Source organism: Erpetoichthys calabaricus, chromosome 3 (genome assembly GCF_900747795.2).
Source record: "Erpetoichthys calabaricus chromosome 3, fErpCal1.3, whole genome shotgun sequence".
NCBI lineage: Eukaryota > Metazoa > Chordata > Cladistia > Polypteriformes > Polypteridae > Erpetoichthys > Erpetoichthys calabaricus.
Genome location: NC_041396.2, coordinates 231,907,856 through 231,926,920, shown reverse-complemented (window position 1 = coordinate 231,926,920; position 19,065 = coordinate 231,907,856). Strand labels below are relative to the sequence as shown.

The 19,065-nt window shown below is 36.3% G+C and overlaps 1 protein-coding gene across 4 annotated transcripts in view; it reads left to right on the top strand.

Annotated features, from left to right (window-relative positions):
• The window catches only part of utrn (utrophin), a 552,956-nt gene extending 542,788 nt beyond the window's left edge, over nt 1-10,168 (top strand). For all 4 annotated transcript variants that reach the window (XM_028797890.2, XM_051925286.1, XM_028797897.2 and 1 more), the window contains 4 exons: nt 1,849-1,957; nt 2,347-2,433; nt 6,656-6,678; nt 8,542-10,168. In XM_028797890.2, coding sequence (XP_028653723.1) covers nt 1,849-1,957; nt 2,347-2,433; nt 6,656-6,675 — 216 coding nt within the window. In that variant the 3' untranslated portion in view covers nt 6,676-6,678; nt 8,542-10,168. The remainder of the gene's footprint in view (nt 1-1,848; nt 1,958-2,346; nt 2,434-6,655; nt 6,679-8,541) is intronic.
• Nucleotides 10,169-19,065: the final 8,897 nt, after the last annotated feature.

Here is a 19,065-nt window from a genome sequence, read left to right as displayed (position 1 = left end):
ATATAAAATATCATAAAAGAAGTTATTTTAAAAAGAACTAGGAGAGCAGAGCAAATCTTGAACAATGTGTGCAGAAGAGAGACAATTATCAACTTTGTTTCCTTTAATGAGTTTTGGGTTCAGGTGTAGCCCCAAAGTATTTTTGATAATGGCAGTGGCAGAGGTTCATTACTTAATAATTTGATTTCTTTGCATGCAGACATTGATACCTACAAGGTGTAATTTAGTTTGTTCCATTATGCCTTGTGCTTAATAAAAATCACTATAAAGCCATTGTCAATAGTCAGCCTGTTAACAGAATTTCTGAAAACGTTTGCCAAGTGTTTGTAGGTTTTATTTGATGTAAATTATTAAATGACTTGCCTCTAAACAAAACTCAAAATCTTCTGCAGTTTGTTGTTTTAACTATACTATAGGTAATAGAAATTAATTCCTTAAGGGAACATTCATTTAAATCATAAAGATTGAATTAACATTTCTTACCATAGCAAACAGTTGTTATTGGTGTTAACTGTGTTTTGTGCATAAACAATTAATATTTGCTGTAGTCTTGTGCTTTATGTTTTCCCTCACTTAAGAAGATGAGTTTTCATGTCATTACAGTATTTCGCAGACATTAAATAAAAAGCATTTTTAAGGTAAATTACAAATTCGCTAATGACTAATTTGCTACTGTTTTGTGCACAGCCTATATGTATTACAGAAATTTCTGATTAAATAAAAAAAAAAAAAATCAATGTTAATGCCTGAATTGTTTTCCTTGTATATTCTGGTAATCATATCAGTCTGTCAGTAGATCTCATTTACTTTTTTAAAGTGGTTATGAATTTTTTAATTACTGATTTGAGCTGTCTTTATACATGACCGGACCCCAATGCAGTAGCATACTTGGTCCTATTTTTATTTTTGAGAAGTAATTCAGCTTATGACATTTTGGAGTTATTGAACAACTACAAGAATTCAATATAGGCTGTCATTACAATGCTTAGTTGTGCTCTACACGAGTGCCTATGGTTTATTTTCTAAAAGAGCTTTTTACCCACCACTTTATAGTATATTTACTTATTCAGATTATACAACTGAACACAAGATATTTTAATCTTTCACTCAACATTAGATTGTAACAAATTGTCTTATCTTTCTCCCTGTCTATCCTTTGAACTTTGAATCACTCATTTCGACTGCAGTCAATACAGTCAGTGTTGCTAGAGTTTAAATGTATTTCTCCTTTTCATACAGTATGAAAAAGTTCTCTTGCAGATGTGGGCTTACCCCTGCCCCCAGCTAAGTGTGGTAGTATATTATATATTATATGTATTATGTACATGTGCTTTCTCAATTTTTTTATTTTTAATAAATTTGTAAAAACCTCAAGTAAACTTTTTTCACGTTGTCATTATGGGGTGTTGTGTGTAGAATTCTGAGGAAAAAAATGAATTTAATCCATTTTGGAATAAGGCTGTAACATAACAAAATGTGGAAAAAGTGATGCGCTGTGAATACTTTCCGGATGCACTGTATATGTATATGTGTGTGTATATGTATATATATATATATATATATAAAATACACACAGACGTTGTGTTTTAAAGAAGCTAAAAATGATTTTTGAAGAATAGTTGAATATGTAAATAATGGAAGTTTAAGTAATCTAATTGTGTTAATAGTTTTAATTATATGCTTTTGTATTGTAAAAACTAAATGAGATTTAAATGTTTTTTGGTTTTGTCATTTGTTGTTTGCATTTTTAGTCTGGATATTTTTATTATCATCTTTTTTCATGTGATTATTTGTCTTGAAGTTTTCCATTGTTTTTTAGTGAGAAGGGTATTGTTGTTTTTGTTACAGCAGCCTGAGTCTCTCTCACAATTAAATGGGAATTCAGCATCATTACCCCTAAATTCTTACCCTAAACATTCTTTTCATCAAGAACTAAATTCACAATTTGATCAAACAGGTAAGAAATTAGATGTTTTGAGTATTTAATAAATCGGTTCATTTCTTTTTATGCTTATGATTTAGCTTGATTATTGTTTTGTATTCATTGATCATTTTTAAAAAGTCATGTGAAGTTTTAACACCATAGTTTTTATATTCTTGCTTGTAATTTACCTTTCACAGTGACATACTGGTATGTTAGTCTTACTGTTATGTTATTGTTATATTTTTTTTTTCGTATAAAATCCAAAAGAGACTGTCGGAAATTACACGATAGTATTCATTTTTGTTTTTGTTGGTTTTATCTGGAAATGCAACAGCAGTGATTTCATATGTTTTCTGAACTCTCTGGGTAAGTTTTTAAAATCATTTGTGTTGGATTCATCCTTTATGTTGTCATGGTTACAGATGACTTGTTAGGCCCTCCACACAATACCAGCACAGATCTGGCAGATGTCATGGAGCAAATCAATAACACTTTTCCTGCATGTAGTCGTAAGTTCAATCTTTTCAAATTTTTGGCAAACATTTTTCATATATTTTTTTATCTTGTAGCTGTTTTATTCCATTTTTCTAATTTGTTCCACATTGCATGAATAGTGTAAAATTCTTTGCTTTTTGACAGATACAGTATTAGTATAGTTAATAATTGGGTTCAGTGTGAATAAATGTTTTATCCTTCTTAATATTATGCCTGTGTAATGTTTTATGCCTAACAGTATGTCTAGAAATATTCATAAACTATTTTATTACATTACTTTAAAGTATAGTCTTGCAATTGTTCATTTTGTGTTGCTGTACTAAACATAATATTGATATATATAACATGCAAGAGAGGATACCAGTGACACAGTTTCATTATTTATCCACATGAAGGAAAGTAAAATTTGCCACTCAAGGAGAAATGCTAATATATATGCAACCATTTGTCTTCCATAGAGCTTAAATAAAAATCTTGTGTTCGTGCATATTGATTTTTGATGCTTTTCGGTCAGATTAGAATGCCTCACTATTTAAAGGGCCCAAAGGACTGAATAGGAAGGAAAAAAACATTTTCTTATCAATTGACAATTGCTAACAAAGGCAAAACTAACAGTTCTGACTTCATATTTTGTTTGTTGTCAAATTTGGTAAAATATGAGATTAACAAGATCTTTTCCCTCAGTTCTGCAGATTGCTTTTGTAAATACCTATATTGTGATTTCAAGTAATCGTAATTTAAGAAACACAATTCACAGCATTGGAGATATGCACACATAACATGACTGGCCTAGGAGCAAGTACAAGAATGGACATTTAGGTTCTGTAAAAATAAACATACTGTTTTGAAATTAATGTGTAGCTATAACATAATCCACTGCAGCTAGAACAATGCAGATGTGTAGGTAAAGTAATATAACTTTGTGTTGCCATATTCATCAGAACTCTTGAACTACAGATTCAGTATATTTTGCAATTTTTTTTTTTTTTATTTTTTTTTAATATAATAGCCTGGCTTTATTTATGTCTTTATAATTTTAGATGTACAGTGGGTACGGAAAGTATTCAGACCCCCTTCAATTTTTCTCTCTTTGTCATATTGCAGCCATTTGCTAAAATCATTTAAATTAATTTTTTCCCTCATTAATGTACACACAGCATCCCATATTGACAGAAAAAAAAAAGAATTTTTGAAATTGTTGCAGATTTATTAAAAAAGAAAAACTGAAATATCACATGGTCCTAAGTATTCAGACCCTTCGCTCAGTATTTAGTAGAAGCACCCTTTTGAGCTAATACAGCCATGAGTCTTCTTGGGAAAGATGCAACAAGTTTTTCACACCTGGATTTGGGGATCCTCTGCCATTCCTCCTTGCAGATCCTCTCCAGTTCTGTCAGGTTGGATGGTAAACGTTAGTGGACAGCCATTTTTAGGTCTCTCCAGAGATGCTCAATTGGGTTTAAGTCAGGGCTCTGGCTGGGCCATTCAAGAACAGTCATAGAGTTGTTGTGAAGCCACTCCTTCGTTATTTTAGCTGTGTGCTTAGGGTCATTGTCTTGTTGGAAGGTAAACCTTCGGCCCAGTCTGAGGTCCTTAGCACTCTGGAGAAGGTTTTTGTCCAGGATATCCCTGTACTTGGCCGCATTCATCTTTCCCTCGATTGCAACCAGTCGTCCTGTCCCTGCAGCTGAAAAACACCCCCACAGCTGCCACCACCATGCTTCACTGTGGGGACTGTATTGGACAAGTGATGAGCAGTGCCTGGTTGTCTCCACACATACCTCAGTGCAAGACACATGACAGCCCGCATGGAGTTTGCTAAAAGACACCTGAAGGACTCTGAGATGGTGAGAAATAAGATTCTCTGGTCTGATGAGACCAAGATAGAACTTTTTGGCCTTAATTCTAAGCGGTATGTGTGGAGACAACCAGGCACTGCTCATCACTTGTCCAATACAGTCCCCACAGTGAAGCATGGCGGTGGCAGCATCATGGGGGGTCTGAATACTTTCCGTACCCACTGTATGTTACACATACTGCACTTTTATTCTGTGATAACCTGGCACTTAGGGATTTTCACTCAAGTATGCAGCTGTTGTTTATATTGTCAACTTGTCTGCATATCTGGTTTCTGTCGTAAATGTTACTATCAAAACAATGCTTTTTGCTTACAGCCATTTAGGTGAAATTTTAGGAGTGTTCTTCTCCAGCTAGACCCGTAGTGCTAATAAATTTCAGTTCAGGTTATTATTATTATTTATGCATCTTTCTATCAGAACATAACTCTCAGGTGGGTTTTCAGTATATGAATAAACTGTTTTGTGGACATGTAAGTGAAGAACAGCAGTGAGATTAATGAAAGGCAGGGTAAAACATATAGACAGGCAAAGACAATACATTCGGTATTACCAAGAAGTGAAGCCTTGATTTCTTTTTACTAAAGAACAAGTTGTGGCAGCTTGAGTTTAGTATGACATGAAGGAACTGATTGTTAGTGTGCAGTGATAGAAGCAACAGAAAAACACATTTTGAGGAAAGGGTGAGCAGGGGATTCAGAGTTCACCTTGTTAGCTTGGAAGAAGTTGTCTGGAAGGATTCTGCAGGCATTAAATAAAAGTAAAGTAATAAAACCAAAAAAGAGAAAAGGTGGGCATTGAATGGTGAGTCATAATTGGAAGGAAGACATAACAAAAGAGAGGAATGTAAAGCTCTGATTCATTGAAAGAATGTTACATCTTGACAGATTAGAGAGGACCAAGGGGCCCCTTTTTCTTTCAAGGGTGTATCATGTGTTTGACAGTATAGTCATGAACAAGACATTCAGTTCTGCGTATAGTTTTACTTAAAAGGGATTCTTACCTAGTAGGGATTCTAGTATCTAAAAGGGATTCTAGTATCTTTAATTTATTAGTCAGGTCTTTCTCTCATAACCCCAAGGTTCGTATTTTAGCAGTATCAGGGTGCAAGGGCTAGTCTTTAAAAGTAGTCCAGATCTCACTTTGACATCAAGGTCTGTGACGTGATACAGTATTCAGTTATAAATTTATATGGGCATTCTTTATAAAGTTTAATTGAAACGGAGGTAAAGAGGAGAGCATGCTGGGGGAAATATGAATTGATAAGATATCTTTTGGGGCATTGAACAAGGTGATCATATTGGGGGAGGGAGAGAGAGAAGGAATGGCTGTTTAAGGAAGATCTGCAGAAATGAGGAAAATTAGGCAGCATAATAAAGTAGATGGGGATATTTATAGGTATAACTCCACAAGAGACATAAAGATTGAGGGCTTCAAAGTGCTGGGGAGAATGAACTGATTTCATAAGGCTAAACATGTAAAGAAAACACTGAAAAGTAAAGGGTATAGAAGCTTTGGAAAGCATCCTGTTTGCTTTCAATCCAATCTAATGGAACTTGAGAGGATTTGTCAGGAAGAATGGAATAAATTGCCCAAATCCTGTTTTGCTAAATCAGTATAGATATCCAGCATAATTTTTTTTCCTGAGTTCTGATGTGTTTTCAAAGTGTTCCTTTAATTTTTGAGCAGTTTTATTTATCATATAGTTAAATTAATCTTTTAGCATCACTTGAGCATTTGTGTCATTTTTGCAGTGAATATTCCATACTTATAACACATTTACCAATCTACAGGCATCATTGTGAAGAATGAAAGCTGTAATAGTTCTGGAATACAAAGCATTTTACATAGTACAGTAAATTTCTTTAGATGGAATACTATGCAGTGGAGCTGCGTACAGGGGCTGTCATAATGCCATTAGTTATGTATTGTTAAATTCCCAATAGATGGGGGACAGGAAGGTACACATACAAGGTGGTGTGAGCTTGATTTTTCTGCTAGCAACCATGAATGTGGCCTGAAGCTGGGGAAAAGGAGATTATGAGTAGGTGACGTGCAAGTCCATGCTACAACAAAAGTAAACAAGCACTTTACCTGAAAAGATAAGCACCATGTTCAGTAAAATTACTAAAAATTATGGAATTTCATTTTAAATCAGTGTTGTACCAGGTTCAAGTTAGTTGTATTTTATTCATGACTTTGGATTATCTGTTATCTCCTCCCACCCTTCACTAAATCGTCTGCTGATTGCAGCACTTGTCAGCATTTTGGTAGTTGTGTTCAGGACAGATTTTTCACTTCAACAAGACATTACAATTATCAGTTTTTAAAGTTAATTTGATATTGACACCATAATTTCTTTTTACTTTTTATTGTTTAGCAAATGCCTCTTCCCGGTAGAAGGTAAGAATTACATTTTTAACTTAGGTAGAATCTTGTTGTTTTTATTGTCTTGCAAGTAGACTGTTTAATCCCTAAAATGTGTTGTTGTGAGGCTGTGATGTTTACATAAATGCTACAAAATAAATTTGTTATAACCAAAATCAAGCCTACATCATGCTTCTCATTAAATGCAGGAAGCAATAAGGTGGTTAAGTTTCAAATGATAAAGAATCTGTTTGAATACTGAGAGGAAGGAATATTCAGTAGCATAAATATCCCATAATGTGCAGATAATTAAACTGTTTCGTCAAGATTACAGCAATAATCTGTCATTTAAATATATTTTTTAACCAAATAAATGTAAAATTAATTTTGCTCAATGTCATTAAAATTTATCAGTACAGTAGAACCTCGGTTTATGAGCATAATTCGTTCTGGAAACGTGCTCATAGTCCAAAGCATTCGTATATCAAAGTGAATTTCCCCATAAGAAATAATGGAAACTCAGATGATTTGTTCCACAACCCAAAACTATTCATATAAAAATGATTAATACAAAATATAAAGTAAAAATACATAAAACAAATTAACCTGCACTTTACCTTTGAAAAGAATCATGGCTGGTGTGAGTGAGTTTCTAAACTCTTGTGGGATTCCACCCAACGGGACGACACGCAGAAGAGCGTCCCAAAGCAATTTCAGTCTCCCAGCACTGTAGCAGTTCGCCTTAAAAGCGAATCCGAAAAGATCGCGGACATGCTATAAACACCTGCCGTCGATGGGTGATACAAGGAACATTATAAATGTGCAGGGCCCTGCCTAACTGCTGTGTCTGTTTCAAGCTGAATAAAGCTGGTGTTGCTAAAGTACTGAGACTCAGCTTTGTGTTTTAGTGTGCAAGACGGGGACTTGCACGTCACAGCACACACGCTCACACGTGCACACACACACACACACAGTCACAATGCTAATGCTGTAGTAAACAGTATACGCTCGTACAGATGTTTACTATGAGTGAGGCATGCCAACTCAGATGGAGAATAGGAGACGATTGCCCACAATCCCGCAACGAGAGAGAGAAGAACCATCAGCTCAGTTGTGATCACATGAAGCTCAGCAGACAATGAGTATACATACTACTCGTACTGCAAGACCTTGCTCGTTTATCAAGTCAAAATTTATTAAAAATTTTTGCTCGTCTTGCAAAACACTCGTAAACCAAGTTACTCGCAAACCGAGGTTCCACTGTACATGATATTTCTACATAAACTGTTTTATCAAGTTATTTATTAGCATTCTTCTTTTTAAAAAAACATAATGTATTTTTGGTTTATTTTTACAGTTTATATGTACATTTTTATGTAAAACAGGAGTAACATATTTCCTCTGCTCAATTAATATGTGTGTCCATGTCAGATAATGTTTTATAAAAATTAAAATTCATTACATCAATTGTGCAATTACCATTGATTTTTTTTTTTATAATAATTGCTCAAAATCTTTTGAAATTATTCTTGGTATTATTTTTTTGAGTGTGCTTTCTTGTGAATGCAGGGAATTAGAATGCATTGCTTTGTGATTTTGACAATGGCTTTAGGAGCTACTTACTTGTTATCTTCATTATCATATTTGAAGAGCACCGACAGTTCAGGGACAAGCCATGAGTCTTTAATAATGCCTGATGTGATAAGTTATTATTGAATTTAGATTTGTAAGTGTTCGTTAGTGAGTGCCACACAGTTGCAATTTTTCAGTCTTATGTAAGCCTGATAATAGTGTAATAAAATGAGCAAAATGGAAATATTAAAGCTGATGTCAACCCTTTGATGGATGTGTACACAGTGCATGTTCAGAGTTTTCACTTTGTGTCATCTTCATCTATAGGTGAGCATGAAGTTTTGAAGAGGAGCATGGTGATCGCTCAGCAGCAGACAAGCCACTATAATGATATTGTATATATTTAATAAAGCTGAACACCATACCCTGTACACAAAGTGCACATTTTAGAATAATGTCTGCAGAATAAGCCACAGGAGACCCAAAGACAAGAAATAGGACCACCATGATATATGTTTTTTGTCTTTCTTGTACTATGCAATTATAAATTTATAAACTGTAGAGTATATTCAGAGCTGGTTAATTTGTCAGTAATTGTATAAATATGCTGCAATTAGGGGAGGGGGCTTTATATCTTCATTTTTTGCTATTCTGGGTATCATAAAATAGATTTGGAGATTAAAATTCCATTTTTACATACACCTTTGCATTTGTTCCTGTAAAATAACTTTTTATCACTATAAGCATATCTTGTGTAAAAGAAGTTGAACAAGACAGGGTTCTAAAGCCTGCATGTGTTCTACAAAAATGTTTAAAGAAAATTTTTCGTAAACTTTTTTTTACATATATGTTGTTTAAATAAAAATGTTCGGCCTTCTTAAAATAATGAGCTCCAAAAAAAAAAAAGTGTGATACGGGGGAAGGGGGGTTTTTTTGGGGGGGGGGGGGTTAGAATATTTGTAAGAAAAGCTACTGTCACAAGTGTGACATCCAGCATGTTGTGTGTGTATATCTGTAAAGATATATTGTACCCGCGTGTGACATGTTAAGATGTCTCACACGAGTAGAAAAAGGGACTCTGAATTCTGGATATTCCTGTAATGATACCTTTACAGTGTAGCCCAGGGACGCAAGAACAATAAAAAGAGAGAAACAAATATACTTCATTTGATATCAGTAATGGAAGTCCACTGTAGTTTTTACGTGTAGTATAAAATATTTTTAATGTGTTTTAAATTTGAAGAAAGCCATGACCACCTGTCTACCTCAAATACAATTCCATTTCTTTTACTGTTTGTCTTTAGTTGGTTGGTATTTTATAAAATACGTTTTACTGGCTGTGACTTGTAGGAAAAAATTGAAGGTTCTTCCACATTGCAGCAGGCCTTCATAGAAGATTAAGATTTGACTTGTAAGATGTATGAAATCAATTATCACATTTCTTGGCCTTCTCCTGGTAATGTAAGTGAAGTGTCCCGTGATATCCTGTTACTGAGTAACTAGTGGAAACACTACTGTAAATTCCCATCAGATATGCTCTGCACAAGATATTCTGCTTCTTTAGCGATATGTTGTTGTCATGTTCCAATCTATGCTATCAAGTGATCACACTACATATTGTTACTCTAAATAAATTTTGTTAGCAAATGCTGATTTATTGTTTAAGTAATTTCTGTTTTCATTTCTGATACAGCCAATGAAAATATATTTTTCAATGTTATAAAGAGGCATTAAGGAATGCATGCATACATTTTTAATGTCATGTTTCCTGGACCAAAAGAAACAATAAATCTTAAACTCTATTTTTTGGTATATATTTGCAAATTAATAACAGTTATGTTAATTTCCATAGTTACCAAGTTAACAGAGTGAATGGGGGGGTATTTTATTTTGCTTTTTTCAATGTGTTTAAATTAACTCTGTTCATTAAACTTGATTTAAAAAGAGAATTTAACTAATATGATTGTCTGTTATTTTTGGATAAATAATAAAGCATAGATAGTGCATACATTTGATTGTATTGCAGTAGTGTCCCCATTTTTCTTTCAAAAGGTTTCTTTGCTTAAATATATGTGTAATTTGTATAATATTGCACATTTCTAATTAATCGAAGAATAGCTAATACAGAACTAAAATATGTACTTAAAATCTTAACTGGCTTAAATATGTGGAAATGTGTCTAGTAGCTGTGCTACTTGTCTAAGATGGTTTGAAATCAAAGTTATTAATGTAGACCTCAGCATTAACTTTGTAGTGCACCATGCAATGCCTGTGTCTCTGTTACATTCCATTTAGTATGAAATTCATTTAATGTTTGTGATGCAAACAGATATTGGAATGACAAATGCAATGCAATTTATTGCTAAAAATGCTTATGTAAAGCCATCTATTAGAATTGCAGAGACAGGAACTGGGTGGACACACAGACACTTATCCTTTTATTAAGTTCACGTTATGTCATTTTCTAACCCACTTAATCCAGATCAGGGTGCTGGAGCCTGTGCCAATTAGCTTGGGACACAAGGCAGGAACAAACCCAGGACATGGTGAACACACACCCACCACACACTATGGCCAATTTAGCATCACCAATTCACTTAGCTTGTGTGTGTTTGGACTGTTGGAGGAAACAGGGGCATCTGGAGGAAGCCCATGCAGAAACGGGGAGAACATGCAAACTCCATGAAGGGAGGACCTGAGATGCAAACCTTGGTGTCCTTACGGCGAGACAGTAGCACTACCACTCTGCCAACATGCCTCCCCTTTGATTACATTGAAGTATTGGAATGAATGTTTGCTTTTCTATAATCTGGTTTGCCTGTATCTGCCTTACTGTGTCCTATCAATTGAGTGACATTGCATCCTCATCCTACACGTGGTTGGTAAAGAGCTCACATACCTTCACCATATGCGTTTTTGCAGTGCATCTAGCTGACCTTTTTGGAGATTTTGGATTTGGTGCATGAAAAGGGTACTACACTTCTAAATCTTTTGTCCTATTGGGGATTTCAGTGCTCGTTTGAGTACTGACACAGATACCTGGAGCTGCCCTATGTTCTGGACACACTGGTAAATAGAGAGATAAAATGCTTTCAAGTGGTCACCATTTGGCAGGAATGGGCTGACACCTGTAAGACCCAAACAGGTACTGAGGGTCTGCTTGGAATGGCTTTGGTCAGGCTGAGTTCAACTGTTACCTTCAGAAGAACAACTCCTGCTTCTTGGGAGAGGTCAGAGATGTAGTCTGAATAGCCCTTTTCAAGATTTCAGTAACTCAATGAAACATGGTCAAAATGACATTTGCACTTACCATGGCAAGGACCTCAGGACCTACTGGCTATCAGTTAGAAGAAAGTGGACTTCTGTACAGTGATAGCAGTAAGGCCACACAAATTCACTGAACTTTATCAAAAAGCAGGAAAATGCAAAGCAAAAGCCCATGTGTAGTATAGTTTGGTGAGTCTACTGTGAATGATTTTTGGAAAACCTTGAAGAGATTCTGGCAAACTGTTCAATGAATCAGGTGTAATGTCACCAAAGCAGTTTTTGGCAGGTAGTAAGAAACACTGACCTCATCAGGGAATCTCATCGAGAGGTGGAACATACACTTTCAGGAACTCAAGCAGTTGGATGATGATCCATATGAGTAAATTATACAATTTTAATGGAAGTTCTCTTGTTAAGGTCAAGTTTTTTTTTTCTTCACACATTAGAGCTCTTATTTAGCATATTATGGAAAAAGGTTTGTCATATGGTTGTGGTTGTCATATTAATCATTATTTTATTAATTATGTACCCTAAGTTCTTGTCTATAAGCCGGACTCATGTATTAGCCGGAGACCAAAAATCATACGAATTTTTAAAATAAAATCGTATCATAGATAAGCCGGACTCATGGATAAGCCGAACGTACTATAACCTATAACTAATAGAAGGGAGGGAGGTCAGTGGTCTCACTCGCGCCCATTTAATTTCTTTAAGGGGGGAGAGAGTGTGAGATATTGCCGTCTCTCTCACTCCCCGCATGGCGCGGTTGGAGCGGCCGGAGCGCGTTCTTTCTGCTCTGGGCGTCGCCGAGTCAACACGAGCGCGTAGCGGTCATTTAAGTTGTGATTTTATATGTAAGCATATTTAAATATATATCGCGGATTTCTGCGGACAATGGGTCTTTTAATTTCTGGTACATGCTTCCTCAGTTGGTTTGCCCAGTTGATTTCATACAAGGGACGCTATTGGCAGATGGCTGAGAAGCTATCCAGCTTACTTTCTCTCTCTCTCTCTTGCGCTGACGTAGGGGGGTGTGAGCAGGGGGGCTGTGTGCAGCTGCTTCCTGAAAGAAATGCTGCACGGAGCTTCGCATACTTAAAAGCTCAAAGGGCACGTATTGATTTTTTTTATCTGTCTCTCTCTATCTCTCTCTCTCTCTCTCTCTTCCTCTCTCTTCCTGCTCCTGACAGAGGGGGTGTGAGCTGCCGCCTTCAACAGCTTTGTACCGGCGGTGCTTCGCATACTTAAAAGCCAAAAAACCCTATTGATTTTTTTTTTGACTGCTTGCTTTGCACTCCTTTGAAAAGGAAGATATGTTTGCATTCTTTTAATTGTGAGACAGAACTGTCATCTCTGTCTTGTCATGGAGCACAGTTTAAACTTTTGAAAAAGAGACAAATGTTTGTTTGCAGTGTTTGAATAACGTTCCTGTCTCTCTACAACCTCCTGTGTTTCTGCGCAAATCTGTGACCCAAGCATGACAATATAAAAATAACCATATAAACATATGGTTTCTACTTCGCGGATATTCTTATTTCGCGGGTGGCTCTGAAACGCAACCCCCGCGATGGATGTATAAGCCGATATTCTATTTTTTCATTTTCACAACTTTTTTCCTTAGATAAGCCGCGGCTTATTGACAAGAACTTAGGGTAATCCCTTAAATAAGTTTTAAGCAAATATAATGTAAACATAATGCCGTCTATTGATACGAATATAAAACTCCCAAATTTTAGGTTTTCTTCTTTGCTACTGATAGAGAATATCTGCCCTAGGCATTTTTCGTTTGTTGATTAGTAGTGGCATTTTTGGCATGTCAATTCTGAAGAGTCATACCAGAAATTACCTTTAAAGTTTGCAGAATTCTGTAACATTGACATTAACTTACCTAATAATGTCCATTTCTCTTTTGCTGTTGACTAGTGAGGCATTCAAGGTCGTGGACTTTGCACAAAAAAAAAAATCAAACAATGGGATGGTGGTGCCTGCTTTGTTTCAACTGACATCAGGTCATTGTGATTCCCTGTGATGAAGTCATCTTCTCCCAAAATAAAGAAATATAATACCCTGGCAACCACCCACTTGCAAGGATGATGTACTGGCTGTAAGCTGCCTAAATTAAAACAACAACACACCTCCAGTTTAGAATCAAACAGCTTTAATATGACAGAACAAGCCACAATAACCTGGAAAGAAAACACAAACTACACACACTGTACAACCTGAACATAAGTCTCTTGGTCCGTCAGACAGCAGCACTAACAGTTTATTTTTGTATAGCCCAAAATCACACAGGAAGTGCCGCAATGGGCTTTAACAGGCCCTGCCTCTTGACAGCCCCCCAGCCTTGACTCTCTAAGAAGACAATGAAAAACTCACAAAAAAACCTTGTAGGGAAAAAATGGAAGAAACCTTGGGAAAGGCAGTTCAAAGAGAGACCACTTTCCAGGTAGATTGGGCGTGCAGTGGGTGTCAAAAGAAGGGGGTCAATACAATACAATGCAGTACACAGAACAGAACAATTCCTCAATATAGTAAGAAATAAAAAATATAAATTTTAGAAGTACAGAGCAGAATTTAGAGTAGATGATATATCCCATGATAAGATTTGGATTTGTGTAGAGTCCTGGAGACCTCATCCTTCAAGCTGCCTCCCCCATTTGGCCATTCCACGGCTGAAACAGTGCTGGGCCAGCCAATCCGATGAAAGGACCCCTCTTTCCCACGATTCCTGCGATCCTCCATCTGGGATGACTTTTCCTTAGGCAGGCAAAACAACTTGGCAGGTGGGCCATGGCACCAAGTGCCACATCACTAACCAGTATTTGCCACATGTTTTCTAGGCAAACAACTGAAAATGAAGGAAGGAAAAAAAAAAAACAATTTTTACATCTCTGTTTTTGACTGCACCAGGACCCTTCTATTTTTTGTAATAGGGCCATCATGTTGCAGACCTCTTTGTCACGTTTTAGACAGTGCAAATGTAAAGCTCCTATGGTGGCCTTTTACATTTCGAGCTGTGAGGTGGTCACCCTCAATAATGGGAGATCAAAAAAATGGGGAGAATAAAGTAGACCATTTTAATGCAGAGAATAAGGGGCTCTAGCCTTCAAACCCCATCATTACACTGGAACGTTGAGGTTGCACACAGCCAAGGGTAAAGTAAGAACAACAACAATACCTAACACAAAGACACTTTCCTAGACAAGTAATTACATTATGCACATTATAACTAATTTCTTTTTAGTTTTCTAAGAAGACTTGTTGAGGGTTGTTATAGTTTAATAATATGTTAAATTACTGCGGAACTTTTATTGTTTTGCACATCATCTGGTTTAACTGTGCCTCTCTGGCTAATTACACGTATTTAGGGATAAAGATGCAAAAGTACATTTGTTTATATACAGTATGTTCACCACTGAATAATCTTATTTAGTGTGGCATTTTGTTTAAGTGTTGAATATTTAGTGGAAAGCCATGTCTGTTTCATGTTAACAAGCATTGATTCTAGAAACAGAAATGACTGAAATAATTACATTGGCCTCTGTCCCTATCAATAAAATGTCTGCTGCCTTCAAGATAACTTGTCCAATGGGCAAAAGACAATTTTAAGGTAAAGGAAGAAGCATTTACAACTTTTTCTACTCAAAACAATGGAGTCATTTGAAAAACCAAATGTAAATGGAAGGCAGAGTACAAATCTTCATCGTTATAAATTGTATACTTGCTACGTCATTTTAAATTAATTGCATGATGGCAACATGACAATATGAAATGTAAATTAAATGAGAGAAATGATCCTGTTTTAAGATAGTAGATGGCCCTATGGCAATATGTCCCATGATTTCATTATTTCATTTTTTTTTTTTTTTAAACCATTTAGTCAAAGGGATGTGCACAACTGTATAGTATGGTGAACAATGCAAGAAGTGACTTTAAATAAATCAATGGAAATATTTTATATTGCATCTTTCACGGATCCGCTTTACAAAATAAATATATTGCAAAGTTAAATGTTAGTCACAAGTAGAAAACTGAAATATACAGTACATAACAAAATTGCATTGAATTGTAAAATGGAATAGATGAAAAGTAAGATGAGATAGTACCGGTAGTTAAAATATGATCAGGTGCTAGCTTGGACAGATCTGTGGCAGATGAAATTTAATGTCAGTAAATGTAAAGTATTACATGCAGGAAGTAAAAATGTTAGGACTGAATACACAATGGGCGGTCTGGAAATGAAAAGTAGACCTTATGAGAAGGACTTAGGAGTCATAGTGGACTCAACACTATCAGCTGCCAGACAGTGTTCAGAAGCCATTAAGAAGGCTAACAGAATGTTATTTTATATAGCACGATGTGTGGAGTACAAGTCCAAGGAGGTTCTGCTCAAGCTTTATAATGCACTGGTGAGGCCTTATCTGGAGTACTGTGTGCAGTTTCAGTCTCTGGGCTACAAAAAGGACTACAGTAGCGGCGCTAGAGAAGGAGTATCAGTAATGTGATGGCAGCTAACTGATTCAACCAAATACTATGTGATACAGTACAGGCTGCACTGAGATGAAGAAGAGAGAGGATTTTTAAAAGCCCAGAGTCAGCAGACATTTAAGTGACCTTTACCCAGGCTGTTTCCAACTGACAAGTCTCAAACAGTTATCTGTTTGAATTAACCTGTGCTGCAACTACTTTTTCAAGATTTTTTTAAATGAATGGTAGATTTGATATAGGACGATAATCATTGAAGTTATTGAGGTCAGCACCAGGTTTCTTTAAAATTGGAGATATCACAGCTGATTTAAGGGATAAATGAACAAAATCAGATCCTAGAGAGTACTGAATGTATCATTTAAAAGTAAAGAAAGTGAAGACAAGCAGGCTTTTACCAATCAAGTAGGTGTGGGATCAAATAGACAAGTGGCAGATCTAGATTTATGAATAAGATGAGCAATTTCCGTTTCCGTGGAAAATTCAAAAGTCGATAGATAAGTAAAAGGAGGCTCAGTTAAAATATTTAAGTAAGAATTGTATGGCATGCTTATTGAAGACGCTAGCTGTTGATGAATATTGGTTTTAATAATAACGGTTAATGGTTTAATTGTAACCATTAATAATAATGGTTTTAACAAAGGGTTAAGAATGGAAGAATCACATGTAGCAGTGCAGCACATATGCAATGGAATTATATCAGGAGGTGCAAGAATTCTATTAACAGTGGGAAAACAAAACTCTTTTGTTACTATCAGACATGATTTGTTCAGAGTAATAAGCTGTTTTAGCCAGATAATGCATCTTTGTACAGACGAATGTACTCACAATACATTTCTATGTGTACAGTGAGTCCAGTTTATTTTACAGAGGCATTCTAAGCGACAGCCATTCGCTTTAAGCTGTCAAAGCTCTGAAGTGAACCAGGGAGCAGAGTGTGCAGAGAAAACAGTCCATGTTTTTACAGGTACAAATGTGTAAAAAAGGCTATGAAGTCTATCATCTGGAGTAAATAAATCTTCATTGCAAATAAGATTTTCAATTGCTGTAGTCAAAGCAGAGATATTTACATTTGTTATGTTACGATAACATGTATAGCATTGTTGTTTAAGTTTGAATAATGGCATATTAACACTAAAAGAAACTAATTTATGGTCAGATATGAAGACATCAGAGGCATTTCAATCACTTGGTGCAATGTGAGAGAAGCATACAAGAGCAAGAGTGTGGCCTCCGGAGTGAGTTGGGAAAGTAAAATTGTATGCCAAAACTATCAAGGCATAAAATCTTTTCTAAATGGACAGTTAATGTTATCCACATGAATTTTAAAATCACCCAACAATATAACATTAGGAGAAGGTGGACACAACAATGTTAATAAAGTAGAAAATTCAACAAAAAAAATCGACTAAATTTGGGTGGTTAATATATACTGTAAATATAAATAGTATTGCAGTGTTGAACCATTAATTGGCTCTGAATGACAGCTTCCAAATGACAGACTGGGAAATGATTTGCGAGTGACATGGGGATGATATTGAGAGACTCCATCATTGCATCACAGAGTATATTCTGTGTTGACACACTGGTACCCACAAAAACAGTGCACTGCTTTCCAAACAACAAGCCCTGGATTACTAAGGAGCTAAAAGGTCTCCTTAATGAGATCAAAAGAGCATTCAAATCTGGTGACAAAAAGGCTCTGAAGGATGTAAAGCATGTGCTAAAGAAAAAGATGAGCGAAGGAATGGAAGGTTAAAAAGCTAAAACAGAAAACAAACTTACTCAGAATAATATGAAGGATGTCTGGAATGGAATGGGTGTAACTACTGGAGTCAAGTAATCCAGGGCTCGGGCACAAGAAGGAGATGTAGACAAAAATAATGCCCAGAACCACATTTTTAATAGATTTTTCCTCTCACTGCCACCTTCATCCAATGACCAGCCTTCACACACCATCTCTACTACATCAGCAACTCCTACAACATCAACTGGAATGGCCAGTGAGGAGTCTACTTCTTGACCATCAGTGTGGACTACCTATAACTGAAGACCAAACTGAGGAAGATACAGACAAGAAAGCTGTGGGACCAGATGGAGTCAGTTCTCGAGTTCTTAAGGCCTGTGCTGACCACGTTTGTAGTCTCATCAGTCACTTGTTCAGTTTGTCCCTAAGGTTTCAGAAAGTGTCACTGCTGCATTGTTCCTGCTCCAGCGAAGACAGGCTCCTCTTCACCTAATGACTACAGACCAGTGGCACTTACATCTCACATCATGAAGACCTTTGCGATACTGGCCCTAGATTATATGAGTCCTCTTGTGGTAGACCACCTGGATCCACTACAGTTTGCGTATTGGACAAGATTGGAGTGGAGGATGCAATTATCAGTCTGCTCCACAATGCTTATTCTCACCTGGACAAAGTTGGTAGCCCAGTGAGGATTATGTTTCTTGATTTCTCTAATTCCTTCAATACCATCCAGCCATCCCTGTTAAGAGGTAAACTCAGAGGTATGCAGGTGGATGAGCCCATGGTATCCTGGATAATAGACCATCTGTCAGGCAGACCATAGTTTGTGAGACTCAAGGACTGTGTTTCTGATATGGATGTGAACAACACTTGAGCACCACAAGGAACAGTCCTGTCTCCTTTTCTCTTCACTCTGTACGCCTCAGACTATAAATATAACAGTAGGTCATGTCACTTGTGGAAATTCTCAGATGATTCTGCACTTATGGGGTGTATTGATAAAGGGGATGAGACAAAGTATAGGGATCAGGAGGAGAAGTTTCCTTCTTGGTATAAGGAGAATTATTATTATTAATTATTATTATTGACTTTTGCCACACCTACTGTACATCCGGTCATTGTTCAAGGAGTGACTGTGGAGGTGGTCCAGTCCTAGAAGTGGTTGGGGGCCCATATCAATGACAGATTGGACTGGTCTTGGAACACAGAGGAACTGTATAAGAAAGGGTGGAGCAGACTATTTTACCTTAGGAGAGTGCCTTCCTTTATTGTGGGAAGTGACATCCTTCACATCTACTATGCTGTGCTGGCCAGTGTAACATCAATTCAAAAGAGGCACACTGAAT